The following is an 18,345-nucleotide window of genomic DNA, read 5'->3' on the forward strand; positions in this document are numbered from 1 at the left end:
TACAGTCATTGTGTCCGACCGGCAGCGCCACGACAGGGTGCTACGAGATCGTGCTCGACATGGTGCTACGGCATCGCTACGACAGTGTGCGTCACCATTAGCCCATTGTACATTCACGTGCTCGTCTTTTGAGGGGTTCCTTCTTGCCCTCAACTGCGAGAGTATAAAAACAGCTGCCCCCGGACGCCAAAAAGAGGGCTCCGATTTCTTCTGTTGAGTGAAGTGCTCTCCCGTCTCTCTACTTCGGTCAACCTGACCGCCAACTCTTTGCGATGTTAAAATAAACAAGTTGTTTTGTTGTTACCAGTCGACTCATGCTTTGCCGGGACCTTCGGATGCTTCCAGTTGTACCCCAGGCCGCCAGGCCAACGCTACCCTTGGGGCTTGCGACCCAGGTACAACCACGGGCGTCAGCGCCGAGTTCCCAACAGATCGTACCAGCAGTCCGATCCCAAACACCCGACGCACTTTTCTATGACCAGGGTGTCAGTGACCTTCCACTTATTTGTAGTGCTAACATCGCGGTGCTGTACAGCTCGAGGACGCATTGACAGTCCCATTGACGCATACTATATACTCAGCCAGGTGCCCAAATGTGTGCCTTGTCATTTCGCGTAGTCACGTGTCTGGCGGTCCAGTACATCCATTTGGCTGACGGTTCATCGTGCGAATACTCACTCGGGGTTGTGGGCGGCGTTGTCGTGATGCTGCTCTCTGCATCGCTGTCAGCGCCGTCTGGACTTGATTCGTCGGTGATTATGGCCCGCTCCTCAGAGTCCATATTCCGCAGGTAGTCTGCGAATGGCACCAGAGAAGAGCAAACAAAAATAAACGCACTGATTGGCTCGATCGAACAAGTTTTGACGATCATGTGCAAAAACAACCGCGTAAAAGTGTTTGCATCGGCTCGATCCTTTCGCGTCATGCCGATAAAGCCATGACGTTTCTTACAAAAGCCACTAGAGGCAACTCGGGCTATATTGTTCTATGGAAGTTACAAGTATGGTGATTTAGAGAGCACGGGAATGATGCGCGGTACATACATTTGCCCAAACTTCGTCCTCTGGCTTCATATGGCTATAGCTTTGTAAGTCTTCAAAAGAATATTGCATTGTAAATGCCAGAACTCGCAATGATTACACATGTGTGCAAACTCCGATTACCTTGCTATGTTTAGAAAGCTAGTAGTGCTAGGAAATTTAGAAAGAAAAGTAACAGTAAATAACGGGATAAGAATGTTCGAAGTCGTAAGCACGGAGATGAGACAAATATACGCGTAGTATAGTTGAGCGAAAGCAGCGCCAGCGTACCCTCTCTCTCTCTCTCTCTCTCTCTATTATATATATATAATTTTATTTGTAGGAAACGCAATGGCAAAGGCCTCGAGCAGCCCTGCCAGCCGCGGACGTTCACCTGCTCCGGCCCACCGATCTCTGGTTAACTTCCGCCACCGACAATATCCGATTTCAGGCACAGAATGGAATTTGTGAACGTTAGCAAGCACCATGACTCCTTTCCAGATCCCACGCACCACTTCATATTTATTGTGCCCCCAAAGTGCCCTATGTTTCACTGTTGATGCATTCCGCTTCCCTTTTATTTTCAGGTTGTCTTGGTGGGTGCTCGTTTATGTATACGCCGAGGTGTTTATATTGCTTGACTATGGGTATGACTCGCTGTTGAATTGACACCACGCAGTTACTCGTCTCGTCATTAAAGATCACAATTCCTGATTTCTCTGTGCTAAATTTAAGGCCTAGATTTGTCCTTGCGTTGCCACACATATTGGCCAGTCTCTGTAAATCTCTTGCATCGTCTGCTAGTAGCGCTGTGTCGTCTGCATACATCAGTCCGGGGACCACTTGCACCATTTGTCCATTACGCGTGTGTCATAAATCAAATCCTAATGGACTGTTTTCCAGTTGTCTTTTTATGCCTTTAACATTAAGCGTGAAAAACAGTGGAGACAAAGGGCATCCTTGCTTCAGTCCTTGGTGGATTTCCATCACTTCAGTACAATTTCGGCCTTCCCACACCATTTTTACTCGGTTGTCCCAGTGTATCTGCAAAAGGATAGATACGGTTGGTACGGTTACATGATCTTGGACCGCGCGAAGTGACGCGGATAGAGACTAGAAGCAGACATGTAGAGCGCTCGTCTTGTCTGCTTCTAGTCTCTGTCCGTGTCACTTGGCGCTACAGTCCATGATCATGTTCTATGTATCTCCCTCAGCACCTCCACGAAATCGCTATCTATGCCTTCGTGCTTGACAATATCCCACAACAACTCCCTGTGTATACGCTGTCGTAGGTTCCTTGTACACACACCGAAAGCAGCGCCATCGCGCGGACGTCACCCCTTCGCCAACCGGCGAACGGCCCAAACCCGGTTATATTTAGCAGACGTGTCGACGAAAAACGCCAGACGACCAAGGTTGTCACGATAACGGCGTACGAGGGGTCTTGGAGCTGAGGCGTAGACGAAATCAAAATGCGCACCACATGCGGGCACACGCACTTGTCAGCGTCAATATTTACTGATCGGCTGGAGAAAAAAAGAAAAACGAAAAAGAAGGCCTGAGCGTGGTCTTTCGGATCACGCGACAGTTATTTCTTTATGCTCCTTTTCTACCGCAGCGCGCGCACGCGCACACACACGCACACACACGCACACACACACACACACACACACACACACACACACACACACACACACACACACACACACACACACACACACACACACACACACACACACACACACACACACACAATCTAGAGAGAGAGGGGGGAAGGAAAGGCAGGGAGGTTAACCAGATTGAGTCCAGCTTGCTACCCTACATGTGGAGAGGGGAATAGGGAGTGAAAGAGAGAGAAAGAAAACATGAGTCTACACCGCACTTTCACAACTCTAGAAAAATGTGCACCATTTACGGGGCAAGCTCCCAATCAAAATTGGCATCTATCTAGCGTTTACGTTCTTTCACGCTGCGTTGCAAGTACTTTCAGATCACGTCATATCATAATTAAGAAGCCAACAAACAAATACGCCAAGGACAGCATAGTGAAATGATGATCTTGAATTGCAGCGCGAAGTGACACAGAGAGAGAGTAGAAGCAGACAGGACGAGCGCTACAGTTCAAGATCATGTTACCGTACCAACTCGCCCAACTTTCTATCCTTTTGCATAGGGAAATCACTTGTACTTACTCATTGACCTAAATAAGTGATAAATTAATGGAAAATGAAAGTGGATGAAAACTGAACGGCATACCTGTATCAGCGTGACATAGCGGTTCTGAGGGTAATAGAAGGAGCGCAGTGTGTTACGAGAGGAACCACACGCAATACAGATCATAATTTTTATTGTTGTTTGGGAGCAAGGTTAAGCCCCAAATGGTCTAGTGAGTAAAGCGTAGCTTTCTGGCACTCTTTAACAAAAGTTTGTACCCTTCACTCTTAAATATGTTTGCACACTTTGGGGCTTACCTTGTCTCACAACAATAATAATCTGTTTTGCGCGCCTTTCCTTTAACTCTGCGCGGCCGGTATAGTTCCAGGCCACATGCGCGTTATCAGCATGACATAGCATTATCTACGGGAAAGTAACCAGCGCGGAGTTTTCAAAAAAAGAAAGGGAGGGAGGGGGGAAACGCTAGCAAGGCAGACGATAATTGTTGTGGGACAAGATAAGCCCTAAAAGGCGCAACCTTTCTTTTGGTACCGTTTGGTGCTTATCGTATTTTAATATATGAACGAAAAGAAAGAAAACCGAGGGCCTAATTTTTATTAGTCATATAAAGCATATAAAGCATTGATAATCAAAAACAAGTTGACTTAATAGCATTAGATTTTTCAAAGGCGTTTGATAGAGTAACCCATCGAAAACTAATCAGCAAACTCAAAACAACTTTAGGCGATGGTTCCATTGTCAATTGGATTGAAGATTACCTAACCAACCGGTTTCAGTATGTTGTTGTTAACAATGAAATTTCTTCCATTGTACCAGTTACATCGGGGGTGCCTCAAGGGTGTGTCCTTGCTCCCACTTTATTCCTTATATTTATTAATGATTTACCCTCTAACATCCGCGTTAAAATGAAGCTTTTTGCCGACGACTGCATTCTTTATAATGAAATTAACTCTATGAATGACCACGTTGATTTAAACAGCGCCCTTCACGAGGTAGTGAAGTGGTGTAAAAAGTGGCAGATGGAGCTGAACATTAAAAAAAACTGCCTTTTTATCTATAACCCGCAAAAAACATAGGTCAGACTTCGAATACACAATCAATAATATACCGCTCACCCGAGTTCATGAGCTTAAATATCTTGGCTTGATCATTTCACATGACCTAAGATGGGAATCTCATATTAACAGTATCATACCATCTGCTTTAAAACGGCTGTTCTTCCTCAGAAGAAGACTTCGAGCTGCGCCACCGGAAATTAAACTGCTATCATACAACGCATTTATTCGCCCAGTTCTCGAATATGGTAACACAATTTGGTTTCCTTATAAACAACAGCTTATTAACAAACTAGAAGGAGTGCAGCGAAAGGCAATTAGATTCATCTTTAACAAATACAAGAATAGCGATTCACCTACCCAACTGCTAAAACAAGCCGGTATTCCTACTCTGCGAAACCGCGCCAAGCTAGCAAGACTAAAATTATTGTTCCAATTGATACACAATGCATTACGAATAAATACTTCGTTGTATATATCCCTAGCTGACACCAGACCTTCCCGCCATAAGCATTCATTAACACTTAAAGAATATGCATTTCGCACTGACTGTTTTAGATATTCGTTCTTTCCTCTTGCAATAAGAGAATGGAATAGCCTGGACCCCTTCATAACGACTAACACATCGTTGCCGAAATTTATAACCCTTGTAGAAGAGCTGTTGTGCAATAATTAGATTACGTTAGCCGGAAATAACACCACTCAAGTCATTGTATAAAATGAAATCTGTATGAGCATTGTATTTGCCTATGTAATTTCACCCCCTTTTGCCAAATGAAATGTACCCTTGTTTTATTTCCTACCATATGTGTAAATCTGCTTTGTGTCGATTGCAAATATTGTTGAAATCATGTAAACCTGTTTTTATCGCTATTTGTGAGTGTATAATATATGCCCAACCTGTAAAAATCCCGCTGGGATTGACAGTATCTGAAATAAATAAATAAATAAGCAGCCAACAAACACACCATGGACCGCATAGGGGAAATTATTTGTACTTATTAATTGAATTAAAGAAGTGATAAATTAGCGGAAAATGAAAGTGGATTAAAATACAGCTGGCCGCAGTTTTCATCCACTTTCATTTTCAATTAATTTATCGCTGTTCTAATTTAATAAATAAGTACAAGTAATTTCCCCTATGCTGCCCTTAATGTATTTGATTGCTGACTTATATAATATATATATATATATATATATATATATATATATATATATATATATATATATATATATAACGCACAATTTGGAGACGACTTCTCGTATGTGCCGTTTATATCGCGCAACTGAAAGAATGGCGAGCACAATGCAACAGCGACCTGACTAAAGTAGACACGTATTTCTGAGCCGTCTGGACATAAGGCGCCTTGATGCGCACGCTACAGTCTCAGTACTCAGTCACAATGATGAACAGAGCGCAGTTGGACAACCAAACTACCCTACTAAATTTACTATAGGGCGAAGTGTGGCGCTGCCATCATATAGCCGGCACACTGGAATGTCGGTTAGTCCGACCTTCGTATTTGCCGCCTTCAAACTCTCTTGTGACTCGCATTTACTGCCGTTCATTTGCCTTCGTCGGCCTGAATTGCGAAGCAATCCTTTATTTGTAAGCGCAGAAGGCACTAAGACTGCGCGCGCACGTGCAGAATTATTGCAGAACTACTGCGAATTGTTGCAGTTACAACGCAATATTTTGTTGAAAACGGACAATTTGCAAAATCATAAGACCGGTTGAAGTCAGAAGGACGAAGTTTAGGCAAATCGACGCACTTGTCCACCATTTCCATGCTGGCTCCCAAGGGTGATGACGATGATGATTTATTGGCATCTCTTTTGAAACCAGGCGGTGACAGTCACCTAACCTGCTCGAGTTACCCAGGTACGCTATCAATGCTCTTGAGTCCAGCATCTTTGTATACATCTACGAGGGCGAATCAGAAGGTCTTTGCCGTTATATTTTATTAGCCAAAATATGGTGCATGCAGGTGATTACGAGTACACATACTATACTACGTACCTAGTACACTATTTTTTCCACGTAGTTCCCGCACCGGTTCAGACATTTCAGACACCGCAGCCCCAAATTTTAGATGCCCCTGTGGTAGAATTTATGGCACGCCCCCTCCGCGAACGCTCATTGTCACGCAAGTCTTCAAGGCCTTTCGCGAACTCACGACACCACCACTTCACGCTTCTCAAAGCGGGACACCTTTCCCCATATATATATATACGTGGGCCGCATTTCCCTGTGCATTTCGATGGGCGTCCGTTCGAAAACGAATCACACTTCGTTGCTCGTACACTCTTAAACAAAATTGCACTCTTTGGGTCGTATCTTGCCACACAACAATAATCGTCGTCTGTCTTGTCGGCATTTCCTTTATTTAACGCTGCGAGCCCGGTACTTCCGAGCCACGAACGGCAGGCACGTTATCAGTATGCCATAGCATTCTCGACAGGAAAGTAGCGGGCGCAGCGTTTTCAAGAAAGGAAACGAAAGCAAGGCTGATGACAATTATCATTGTGTTAGAAATATAGACCCCAAACGGTGTACATTTGTCTAATTAGTGTACTGCGTGGACACGTGAAGCACAACCGCCACCTTCAACAACTGACAGCAGCGCCGTGCCGCAGAGCTACCGGCCCATGTTAACTTCGCATTTAAATTTTTTCTCTTCCTCAAAATTTCGCTTATCTTCCGTGTACCGCTACCTATGTCTGTAACGGATAAGGTCGTTACAGTTACAAGATTTACTATATAGGCTCCCAGCTCCCAAACAGGGAGCCTATACAGAAACTGTAGTTACACTAGCGCCACGGCAGAGTTCCCTCTAGTGAGTATTGTAGGGAACTCCGTGGTAATGGCCCCATTTTAAGGCCAGACTATAGTGCCTAGAATATACTGGCAACACCAAGCGTACAAAACAGGGTTTCACCTTGTGGCACAGAACCCACGCATAATGCATGGCACTGCATCACGTCCCGAAGCCGAAGCATGAACGCACTAAAGACAACAGAAGCGCGGCAAAGCGGAGTAAGGATATCGCCGGACAAATTCTGAAAAACAAACTCTTACACAAAGCAACGCGGAACTTCTGCGTCAACATCGTTCCCGTCGGCGCTGCAGATTTACATCCGGCCGTTTACATAATCGTTCGCTGCGTTCACAGCGCCGAGCTATTTATCTATAAAGGGTATATGCGTTCCGCGTGCGGCGGAAGTCCGCTTTCCAAGGCGACAGCTCTTAAATGGGAAACACATGTACATCGCAATCATCCGATTCGTCTGTCCACGCGATTAAAAAAAAAAAAAAGATGGCTGCTCGCGATCACCATTGGTTAGTATTCCTCGGGTGCGCTGGCCTCAACAAGGCCGACGTGCACGAGGAAAAATTTTTCGCTTGCGCCTGTTCCATCGAAGCGACCGTCGCACACAACTTACGTCTCCCAATCGGAATCCTCATCCCCGTCTGGGATCCTCACCAGGTCATGTTAATTGACGAAATCGAATCAGTACAATACTGTTAAGTTCGTTTCATCCTAGTTGACTACCATATCGCACTGCTAATGTTACATTAATGAAGACTACCCTTCAAACCTCATTATCTCTTCGCAGAAAGGAATCGCACATTTCCTTTTTTCCCCATAATATCTACTACCACAACGAATTTCTTCGCTTCCTTTGGATGCACCCAGCGCCTTATTATTCAGCTCGTCGTGATCACGTACCTAGATTTAACGTACCTCGTCACAAGTATTCCTTCCTGTAGTACTTCGATCGACTGGAATAATCTATCTACATCATTAGCAAAATGACCCCCCACTCGTTTCAAGAACGCATTAATTAACACGAAATAACGCGCGGTATGAAACTGTACAGTTGTATACTTATATGTGGACGTTGCCTGTTTCGCAAAGTGCACTTTGTGTATTTAATTACTCCGTATTATGTAAGCGATCTTTGCTCCCGGTTGTTATTGAAATATTACTATTTTTCAATACCTTCCTTCGTTTCCTGTACTATGAATGTTCAGAACTAATCTATCCTGCGCAACTCTAATAGAGCACCGGTTATCTGCCCTAGCTACGCATTATACACGACTATGCCCAACTCCAATTGTTCCTGTTCACCTCAACTAGAATATCAGCTACCGTCGCTCGGTCTCTAACCCCCCTACCGTTCTCTCACAAATCGCACATTTCAACGGAGCTCCGTGCCCTCGATGGGCAACGATCACTCCCGCCTGAGGTCAGAGGCAAGATCAAGGCGAACCCGATACCGTAGCACATGAGTCAAATGACGCCTAGCACGTCATTTGAGCGGTGGGAGGTACAGCTGACCGGCGATACCCTGGCGGGAGAAGAAGCTCCCGTCCAGCAAGTACGTCGAGCAGCCATGGCCAGTGGAGTCCTGGAATGAGGACACCACCCACTCGACCTCAAGAGCAACCACCTCGATGGTCCGAATAAATGTTTCTCTCTCTCTCTCAAATCCCACTGAAATGTGGGCGGGTCTGTATCGGCCAAACGGGCCGGTGTATCAACGACAGAACATGGGAGCACCGTAAATCGTGAGAAAAGGGAAGTGGGTCGAACTTGCCCCCTTCACCTCAGCGAGTGCAATTGTAAGCCGGTGCTCGGTGATATCAAGATCCTGGACAGAAGTCGCGATAAGTTGGCACGTGAGGTACTGGAGGCCTTTTTTATCGGTAAAAAAAGAAGAGGGGGGGAAGCATGTTGCAGTGACTCGTCGGTTGTCCTACGAAGAAAGGAAATTGAATTCGTGGGATCTTTCTTGTAACCATAAGGACCTAATAGGAAACAGCTAGGAGCGACACAATGTTCAGTTCTGCTTGGTGTGTTTGGTCATTTGGTTTTATTAGGCTCTATAAGTGCTCCTGGGTGTTGTTTCACTGCTCTGTTGTACTGTTGGTTTTGTTTAGTTGTTTTATTGGTTTTGACTCTGATTTTGCTATGAACGTGTGACTCTGCTAAGATTGCCTAACATCAGTAATGCTAATATTCATCACTGGGCTTAGGCAAAGGTCCCTTGGAAGATAGAAGATGCGTGCGGCCTTTGTATTTTTTTTTTCTTGACGGTTGGTTGTGATAAGCCGATTGTGCGATTGTCATGTGACAGAGTGTCCTTCATAAATTAGAGCACCGTTCTGTCCCATAAACAGTTCGTAGCCCAGCCTCTTTCCTGTCTTCTTGTATGTTTCCTCTGTGCATCTTCTGTTAGCAGTTTTTTTTTCTTAACGCAATGCACCAACTGGTCCAACAACGTGTTTTACTAAGAAAACTAATTCATAAATATACGCTATATACTAATTAATCTATAACTTAATATTTCATGCTTTGCTTTCTTTCGAATGTATTTTCCTTGGCGGGAAGTGAAGGTGACAAAATCTTGTTAATTTGCCGTGATGTACAGTCAACCAAAGAAGTTTATGGACCACGGGATCCCATAAAACTTTGAATTTCAGAGCAGCCTATAAAGGTAGCCAATAAAGCCATACATCACTATGTTGTTCGCAATTACTAGCAGCGGGTGGAAATGCAAACACAAGACTGCTGTGGGGCTGCGGAGATATGAAGCTTTTTCTCAAATTCCGTGGTCCGTAATATTTTGTGGGCGACTGTACGTGGAATGGTGTTTAGACTTTTAAGGGTTAAAGACACTTGGGGGAGATAGATTTAAGAAGCAATTAAATACTGTAATTGCTGTCAGGCGCCTCCATTGTGTTAGCGCTGGCGAGTTCTCATCGACAGTTCACATCTATTCTGCACTACACTGCACCCCCCCCCCCCACTCCCCCTTCAGAGCAGTCAACCAGACTGCTTTCCTAGTGAACCCCTCAGCATTTCATCTTTCACTTTCTCCTTCTGGGAAAGTCAGATGCGACGTCATGAAGAAACACTGGAATCGTGCGCATATTCGCTGCTGGACTTTATCCAAGCTTGCGCATTAGTTCGTGCAGAACAGCTGGAGTGGGTGGCACTCGAGATGGGGCGAAACGGCGCGATTTGTGGCGTGAATGTCCTCAGCGCTATCTGGTCTCCCTTGGAGCGAGATAAGCTACACGCACGAGGTGATAAAACGGGGAATAGCAGCACGATGTGTCGCATGAACGAGAACTTTTCTTTTTTACATTAATTGCAGTAGCACCAGGAGCAAACGAAACGCGAATCGACTTATAGAGGGCTGGTCAATAAATAAATAAATAAATAAATAAATAAATAAATAAATAAATAAATGGGAACTTCATACATCGTTAGGGGAAATGACCTAGTGGTTGTGGCTTTTCGCTGCTCTAGGTGCAGGGTTAGCACCTCCACTACGCTGTCTCTTATAACCTACTGTGCACATTAGAGACGTTAAGCCTACCCCCCCTCCCCCCCACATACACATATTTTATTTCACGATTGCTGTGATCCATGGGTTCGATGGCTACGGTGGTTGGCCACGATGGGTTCACGACATATCCGCGGAGTTGGTTTCCGCACAGGCTTATACCGCATTTAAAGATAACGTTGAATTGTGCGAACTGCACAAACTATGGATTACAAAACAATGTCGGCCATCAACCCGGGTACCGGTGTCTGCTCACGCGTGGTGCATCACGTGGTGCAGGTTCAACGAACTACACCACTCCGGTCCACCGCAGAGGCACAAACGAAACGAAAATACGACCAGGTCGCGGAACGACGACCTCCAACCGAAAGTACGCAGTACTTAACGCGACAACGGCGATAACGCCCCTGTGCTCGCAGAGCTGCATCCGACGCTCAGGAAGTTCCTGAAAACGATTACGAGGCCATTTGGTTGCACCGGACTAGTTATAATCTTACAAAACAGGCCCTCTAGGGCCAAGGCGGTGCGTGGTGGAGACCACTCGGCATCACAGAATCCCCATAAAAAAAAAGAAAAAAAGAAAAGAAGAAACACGACAAGCTGAGATCTGACCCCGCGATATCGCGGGGACGGTGACACGCAAAACTGGCCGAAACTGGCGCGCTCTCTCGCTGCTAATCGCTCGCGCTCTCGAGCCGTACCAATCTCCGAAGTGATCGCGCGAGAACACGTCACTGCCCTCGGGCAACATCCACCCCTCGAGGCAGCAGCGTAACACGGGGAGCTCCCTGGAAGTCAATTATTACGTCACCGTGGCGGTGGGCAATGAAAACACCAACGGCGAGGGAACGCTATAAGCGATGCCTGCTCGAACTTCGCGGCGGGGAGGGTGAGAGCGGGGTCAGAACGGTTAAGACTTCGCCGCTGCCCGCGGTCAATTTGACCCTCCCCCCCCCCCCCCTTCTTTGTGAGGCACGACGTGTCCCCGTGCACGTGCGCTGCTACCGTTCTGCAGCACCGCACGTGCACGAAAACACGTCGCCCCTTGCTTTGGAAGCTAGACACCCTGTCGTAATAATTGCGTGCAGCGCGGTGGAAGCTTAGAACGCAAATCGTCCCGCTCGGTGAACACAAAAGAGTGCGTACCACGTATCTGCGTTCACGAGGTCGGATGTTGCATGAAGCCTTGTTGGTGTGATCCATAATTCGTTACACAGGGCGGACTATCGCAGGACGGTCGGTCAGGAAGGGGACGACAGACGAGCTGCATCGGGCTGCTGTGCCGAGTACCAAGCGTTGGACTAACTCACGCGCGCTCGCACTCGTCGGCATTCATCACTCACGCTCCTGTTGGAGCCCAGTCGCTCCCTCGCGTCCACTGAAACTCACCCATGGGCGACATTTGTTCATCGTCACATCGCCCGGCACTCCCTCCATGTTCATACCCGCATCAACCCAAACTCACAGGCACTCACTGCCGTTCGCACTAGCGTCTACACTCACATCCTACGGCGCTCGCTAATGCCCGCATCTCCCGTCTGTGACACTGGTATGCAGCATACTCATAACATACAGGCTACGAGGCACGCCATCGCTCCGCAATAATTTGACCGCCTGGAGTTCTTTAACGTGCAGCCAAAGCACATGCAGAACACGAGCGTTATCGCATCGCGCATCCTACGTCGAAATGCGGTCGCCGTGGGCGGGAGTCGAACACGCGACCTCTTGCTCTGCAGCGGAACGCCACAGCCACTGGGCCTCCGTGGTACAGTGTCGCAAAAGTGCACAACACCGCGCACTTTAAACCGCGCATCGTTGCACGGTAATATTAGTGTCCGCAAACCGTGCACGATCGCGGTCTGCCCGCTCAGCCTCGCGTCCACAAACGCTGCACGGAACATCGAGCCAGAGCGCGGTTTGTGGGTTTCGGGTGGGCTCGTTGGCCATGCAACGGGAGCTATCGCTAGCGTGAGTGAGGGAGATCTCGAAAGCCGGGAGAGGAGGACGCGTGGCGCGAGCAAGGTCGCGCCACCCAGCCGTGCTCCAACATCTGCTCTGCGACCACGTGCCGGTCGCGCCACCCGGCCGAACAACCACGGGCACACGGGAGGGCACACGTCCCTTACGAAATAAATGGGGGGAGTCACGTGACCAGCAACAAGCTGAAAGGATCGTCCGGCGAGTTGTTTGCCGCGCGCACCTGGTGCTGTTATTGCGGAAACGCCGCCGATTCCGGCCTCGCGAAAGTATCGGACGGCATTCGCTTCGCTCGAACCGCCGACCAAACGCGGCTTCTCGGGGTTCGAAAGAAGTAACACACCATGCGCGCAGATTTCAAAGCGAAAGCTTTACTGGCCGCGAACTCGCGATTTCGCCGTGCCCGTGCACCGAGGAGGCACATGACGTCACACCACCTTCCTCGTCGTTGCGTTCGCCTCCGCTCGCTTCGCCTGCTGCGTCGCATGCCTGATAACATGTCGGAAGATTGAAAAGGAGAGCTCGTGCGCGCCGCAACCGCAGTTGAGGTGGCAGTATTGACGGCGACAATTCTGATAAGCAGGAGGAGGTCTGGAATCGACATCGGAACGAGATGAAGAGGAAATGAATCGCCCAGTGAACAGGCGAACAGCGCGCCGAACGTCTGACTAAACGCCGCAACATAGCTAGACAATCAGAGTATCCTGGACTTGCAATCAAGATTAACCATGGCTAACCATGCTATGCCTTAGCTTTCGCTACGTATATCCAGGCATAGCCGAGCTAAGCCACTGCCAATTTTTGTTTAACAATAACCACTGACGCATACTGTAACGAGCACCGGTGGTTTTTCGCGAATAAGGTCTGCAGAAATCCGCACGGTGGAAAACGCGCGACGTATCGAAAAATTGCCGTCAACCCGGTGACAGCATAAGAATTCAGCGCAAGCTCCGCCCACAAAACCGCACTGCACCTGTCCTCCGTGCCTCCGCGACGACGTCACAGAAATGAGCGAAGGTAATTGGTTGGCGCATCTATACAGCCTCTCTGTTGGACAACGGTGCATATACGGCAGCGTTCTTGAGTTGAGACCTTCTATAGAATACCGCGGAATAGTACAAATACAGAACACGGAATAGTACAGGTGCCCTCGAAGATTTCGACCTTGTCACGGGTATTCGTGCGATTTCTCCATACAGTCACTGTTATCCTGTTTGCCATTTGAATTTATGTTTCAGCTATTGAGTGAGACGCGCTCGCGGCTTCAGGTGACCATTGCGTCACAATTGTTGCAGCGTTCCTACACGCCGCACCTGTCGTCAACAGAAGTGCAGTGAGGTCCATTTCTAATAGGAACGCCTAAGTAGCATGCGAGTCAGTATATTTATACTGTCTACGATACTACTTAGGCTAAATTTGCAGTTTAAAGTGAACTTTTTGCTTAATACAAGAGTGGATGTTGCGACGCCTCAGTGGGACACCTTATTGATAAGGAGTGAGTCTGCAGGGCTTCCTCTTCGTTTTTTTTTTTTTTCGATTTAGCAGCTGCAATAAGCAATGTAATACTGATAAGGCGTAGTGGACCGCGTTGTACGCGACGCACGTCGCATCTTCTCGAATAGTCGCAACGACCGCCGGTTGATCAAGAACGCTGCACAAGGCGCCATAAAGAGGGGGGCAAACGCTAATTCGCGGCATTCGAACCGACGAGATTCAGTCTGTGCGAATGAGACTGATGAGCGCAATTATGACTAGCGAAGTTAGCGAAATTAACTTTTACCTGCAAACATCAGGACCAAAGCGCGAAGTTTCAACTACATTTTCATAAGCTGCAGTCGTCGAATGACGTCTTGTTCACGTGACCCGCAGGCCTACAAGCTATCTATAGAAGGTGCTGGCTCACCTTGACCCATGGTCCCGGGTAGTATACTGTACGGCGCACCATGCATGTGATTAGCGCTCCACACGTGTTACGCGCATGCGCCAGAAGTGGCTCTATTTGCCAGCAGATAAGGGTTCGACGCAATGCGCACTCGATATCGAGTGTTTGCAAGCATTAGCGGGAAAGTAAACTGGCGGCTTTCCGCGGGCTATGCGTTTCTTTTCCTTCCTTTGTGGGGTAAACGGAGAAGGACCACGTAATATACGAAGGTGACTCACAGCACCTCGCCTTGCTGACGGTCCTGAGAACACACACACACACACACACACACACACACACACACACACACACACACACACACACACACACACACACACACACACACACACACACACACACACACACACACACACACACACACACACTTGAGCACTCTCTCCATCTATATGCCGTCAAGGGGCAGTTGCCTGGAGCGCATTTTTCTCAGCGGTAGGTAGCGATGCCGTCTTTGTTTGTTAACGTAACATGACGATATGATAATAATAATGACATCTCGTTGAGGTCACGCAACGTGGCTGGTCAGTACAATGTGCGGCTTTAATTCATGCCGCGGCCTTTAAAATGGCGGCACATGCCTCTACAACTGTTCGCAAATGAGCTTTTTCGTTGACATGACGGCGTGACGACGATAATTTCTTGTTGGCTATTTCGACATCTGATCAGCGTCGGTGCGAAGTGTGGCACGAACAACGATTCGAGGCAATATTTTCACGCGTCCTCTCTGGTGTACCTCTGTCAAATGCGGGTCCGTGCTTTCAGTTGCTAAAGTTCTGCTGACTACGAATGACAACTGAAAGTGTGGGGCCAATTTCGTTATGAAGAGATGAGTATGGGGCCAATTTCGTTATCAAGAGTTGCATTTGTAGCATCTCGATGGCATGCGTACAGGCAGGGTTGAGCCCCGCAGTGTCGGGACACTGCTCCGAAAGCCCCACGTGACCGCCCAGTCTACCCAATTTCTATGGGCACAGGCGCCGTACTACTAAGTGAAGTTGTGGTGTTTAACGTCCCGAAACTGCACACTGGTTCATGAGGGTCGCCGTGGTGGTGGAAGGTTCCGGATTAATTTCGACAGCCCGGGGTTTCATCAAAGTGCAACCAATTAGAAGAACGGCGTGTGAGCGTTTTTGCATTACGGCACCACTGGGATTCGGCAGCCGCGGCCGGAATAAAACGGGCACCGTAGTTTCGATTTGCCACTTTAGGGGACTGTCACTTTCGTGACACGTGGCGTCCGGCGCGACTGGGATTCTACCCACCCGCTCGGCCAATCAACGTTAACCGATAGCGACATCCACAAATGCGATCGATCCGTAATAGAAATCAGGCACACGTCTCTGTGCACTCATGCTGCTGCCGTTTAGATATCCACACAATATGATGATTGCATGCGCATGGCCCCCTTTAAAAAACGGGGTGGAGGCATGCATTCCGCCAAGCTCGCTTTTTTGACCAGCGGAATATCAAATTAACTTATATTAGTCAATTGGCAAAAGGCCGCTCTACCGTGAAAGGATGCTTGGTAAGCCACAAAAGGCGCAACAAGAAATGGCAGCTGGCACAGCCATCGTGAAGTTTTCCCACCAGCTTGCTGAGACGACGTCGCGTGTCTCGGCCTATAATGTACAGGGTGTCCCGGCTAACTTCAGCCAGAGTTTAAAAATATGCGAATGCCACGTAGCTGGACAAAACCAAGGTAATGTCGTTTGGCGTCGCTCGGAGATACTCACATTATTTTTCGATTCCCCCTAATTAAATTAGTCTTAATTAATGGATGAACTTCTCAAATATTCTAGTTATATGAAAAGTGTAAATGAGAAAATTGTAGAGCGACATGAAAAACTTCCGACACAGCTTTCTGTTGTTGCTCGATACGTGCTACATAAATGTGTTTTTCCGAGCGCGACAGAAGCCCGCAAATACGTATTCGCGCATACGTATACGTGTATTCGCGGGCTTACCCTTACCGTCAAATGAGTGAAAAAAGAATTTCCGAAAACGACTTTACGAGTATAAAAACTGATTTACGGTTGCTTTACAGTTGAAACACGAGGGCTATTACGGGTAGCCATCTATATAGGTCAGTGTTGGCTACCAAGGCCTCCGGCAAAAGCGGCTTAGCCTTCTACAGCAATCCCCTGGTGGACACTATATGCAAACCTTCTTGTGGCGAGGAGTGACGGCACACGCGGTGGGTGCCGTATCTCCGCGGGCAACGTCGCCAGAGGTTTTACCCGGATTTTCCCTCAGGGAATGAGGCGACTGTTTGGACCTGACTGCTGGTACGATCTGTTGGGAACTCGGCGCTGACGCCCGTGGTTGTACCTGGGTCGCAAGCCCCAAGGGTAGCGTTGGCCTGGCGGCCTGGGGTACAACTGGAAGCATCCGAAGGTCCCGGCAAAGCATGAGTCGACTGGTAACAACGAAACAACTTGTTTATTTTAACATCGCAAAGAGTTGGCGGTCAGGTTTGACCGTAGTAGAGAGACGGGAGAGCACTTCACTCAACTGAAGAAATCGGAGCCTTTTTCTGGCGTCCGGGGGCAGCTGTTTTTATACTCTCGCAGTTGAGGGCAAGAAGGAACCCCTCAAAAGACGAGCACGTGAATGTACAATGGGCTAATGGTGACGCACACTGTCGTAGCGATGCCGTAGCACCATGTCGTGGCGCTGCGCAAGATCTCGTAGCAACTGGTCGTGGCGCTGCGCAGCACACTGTCGTGGCGCTGCGCAGCACACTGTCGTGGCGCTGCCGGTCGGACACAATGACTGTAACGAGAAGATGGTCCCTGCTTTGGCTTCGCCTGTTTCGGGCACAATGACTGGAACGAGATCCCTGCTTTGGCATCGCCTGTTTCGGGCCCAATAACTGGAATGAGATCCCTGCTTTGGCATCGCCTGTTTCGGGCACAATGACTGGAATGCGAGGGGGATCCCTAGGCGGTCGCATCGCCGCAGACGCGCCTGGAAACACCTGGCGATGAGTGTTGCGGCGACGACGATCGGGCCAAAATGTCTGCCGCCCCGCCGCAGTTGGCGCCGGCAAAACCACGTGTCGCAGGCGAATCGTAACAGACCGCCCCGCCGGGGAAAGGAGATCCCGATGGACAGGGGACTGCATCCGCTGTCCGGAGGGATGTCGCTCGATGATGCTCATAACCGAAGTCGGGCGTCCCTTGACGTTTCTTGAGCGCAGCGCACAGAGAAGGCCTCGTTCTCTCGTTCAGGTTCGCACGGGACACTGCAAAGTGACTTCGGGAGAGTTCACATTTTTGTTCTCGTTCCCGGCAAGCGTTAGAACTACGCTGAAAACTCAACCGCTCAGTCAGCAAGCACGGCACAACCCTCACTAAGCCCTGCCAGGCTCTTTCCCCTTTTTATACCAATGCCTAGTTCCTTACAGTAGTCTAGCATCACTCAGAACGCGTCCACAAATTGAAAAATTGCACTAGAAAGCATATCATCACTTTGAAACACTAAACAAAAGCAATATGTTAAAAAAAATCCTGCCTCAGGAAGAAAAACATCAGTAACAAACAATTTTGAGGCTGATTCCTACGTTAGGGGCTTCGACTTAAGCCATCGGCGTTACCGTTGAGACTCCCCTTTTTGTAACGCACCTCAAAGGAATATTGTTGTAAAGCGAGGCTCCAGCGCAGGAGGCGGCCATTTTTGGGAGAGATGGTCTGCAGCCATTGGAGAGGGCAGTGATCTGTCTCAATGATAAACCTCGAGCCGGCTAGATAGCATGACAATTTCTGAACGGCCCACACGAGACATGCACACTCTTTCTCGGTGGCGCTATACGCCTGCTCACGAC

The 18,345-nt window shown here is 48.3% G+C and overlaps 1 protein-coding gene across 1 annotated transcript in view; it reads right to left on the minus strand.

Moving 5' to 3' along the window:
• LOC142589628 (uncharacterized) overlaps positions 1 to 18,345 on the minus strand; it is a 46,036-nt gene that overhangs the window by 15,259 nt on the left and 12,432 nt on the right. The window contains exon 2 of the mRNA XM_075701141.1: positions 679 to 795. Within this exon, the coding sequence (XP_075557256.1) occupies positions 679 to 795 (117 nt within the window). The remainder of the gene's footprint in view (positions 1 to 678; positions 796 to 18,345) is intronic.

The sequence above is a fragment of the Dermacentor variabilis genome, chromosome 8 (genome assembly GCF_050947875.1).
Source record: "Dermacentor variabilis isolate Ectoservices chromosome 8, ASM5094787v1, whole genome shotgun sequence".
In the NCBI taxonomy this organism is placed as follows: domain Eukaryota; kingdom Metazoa; phylum Arthropoda; class Arachnida; order Ixodida; family Ixodidae; genus Dermacentor; species Dermacentor variabilis.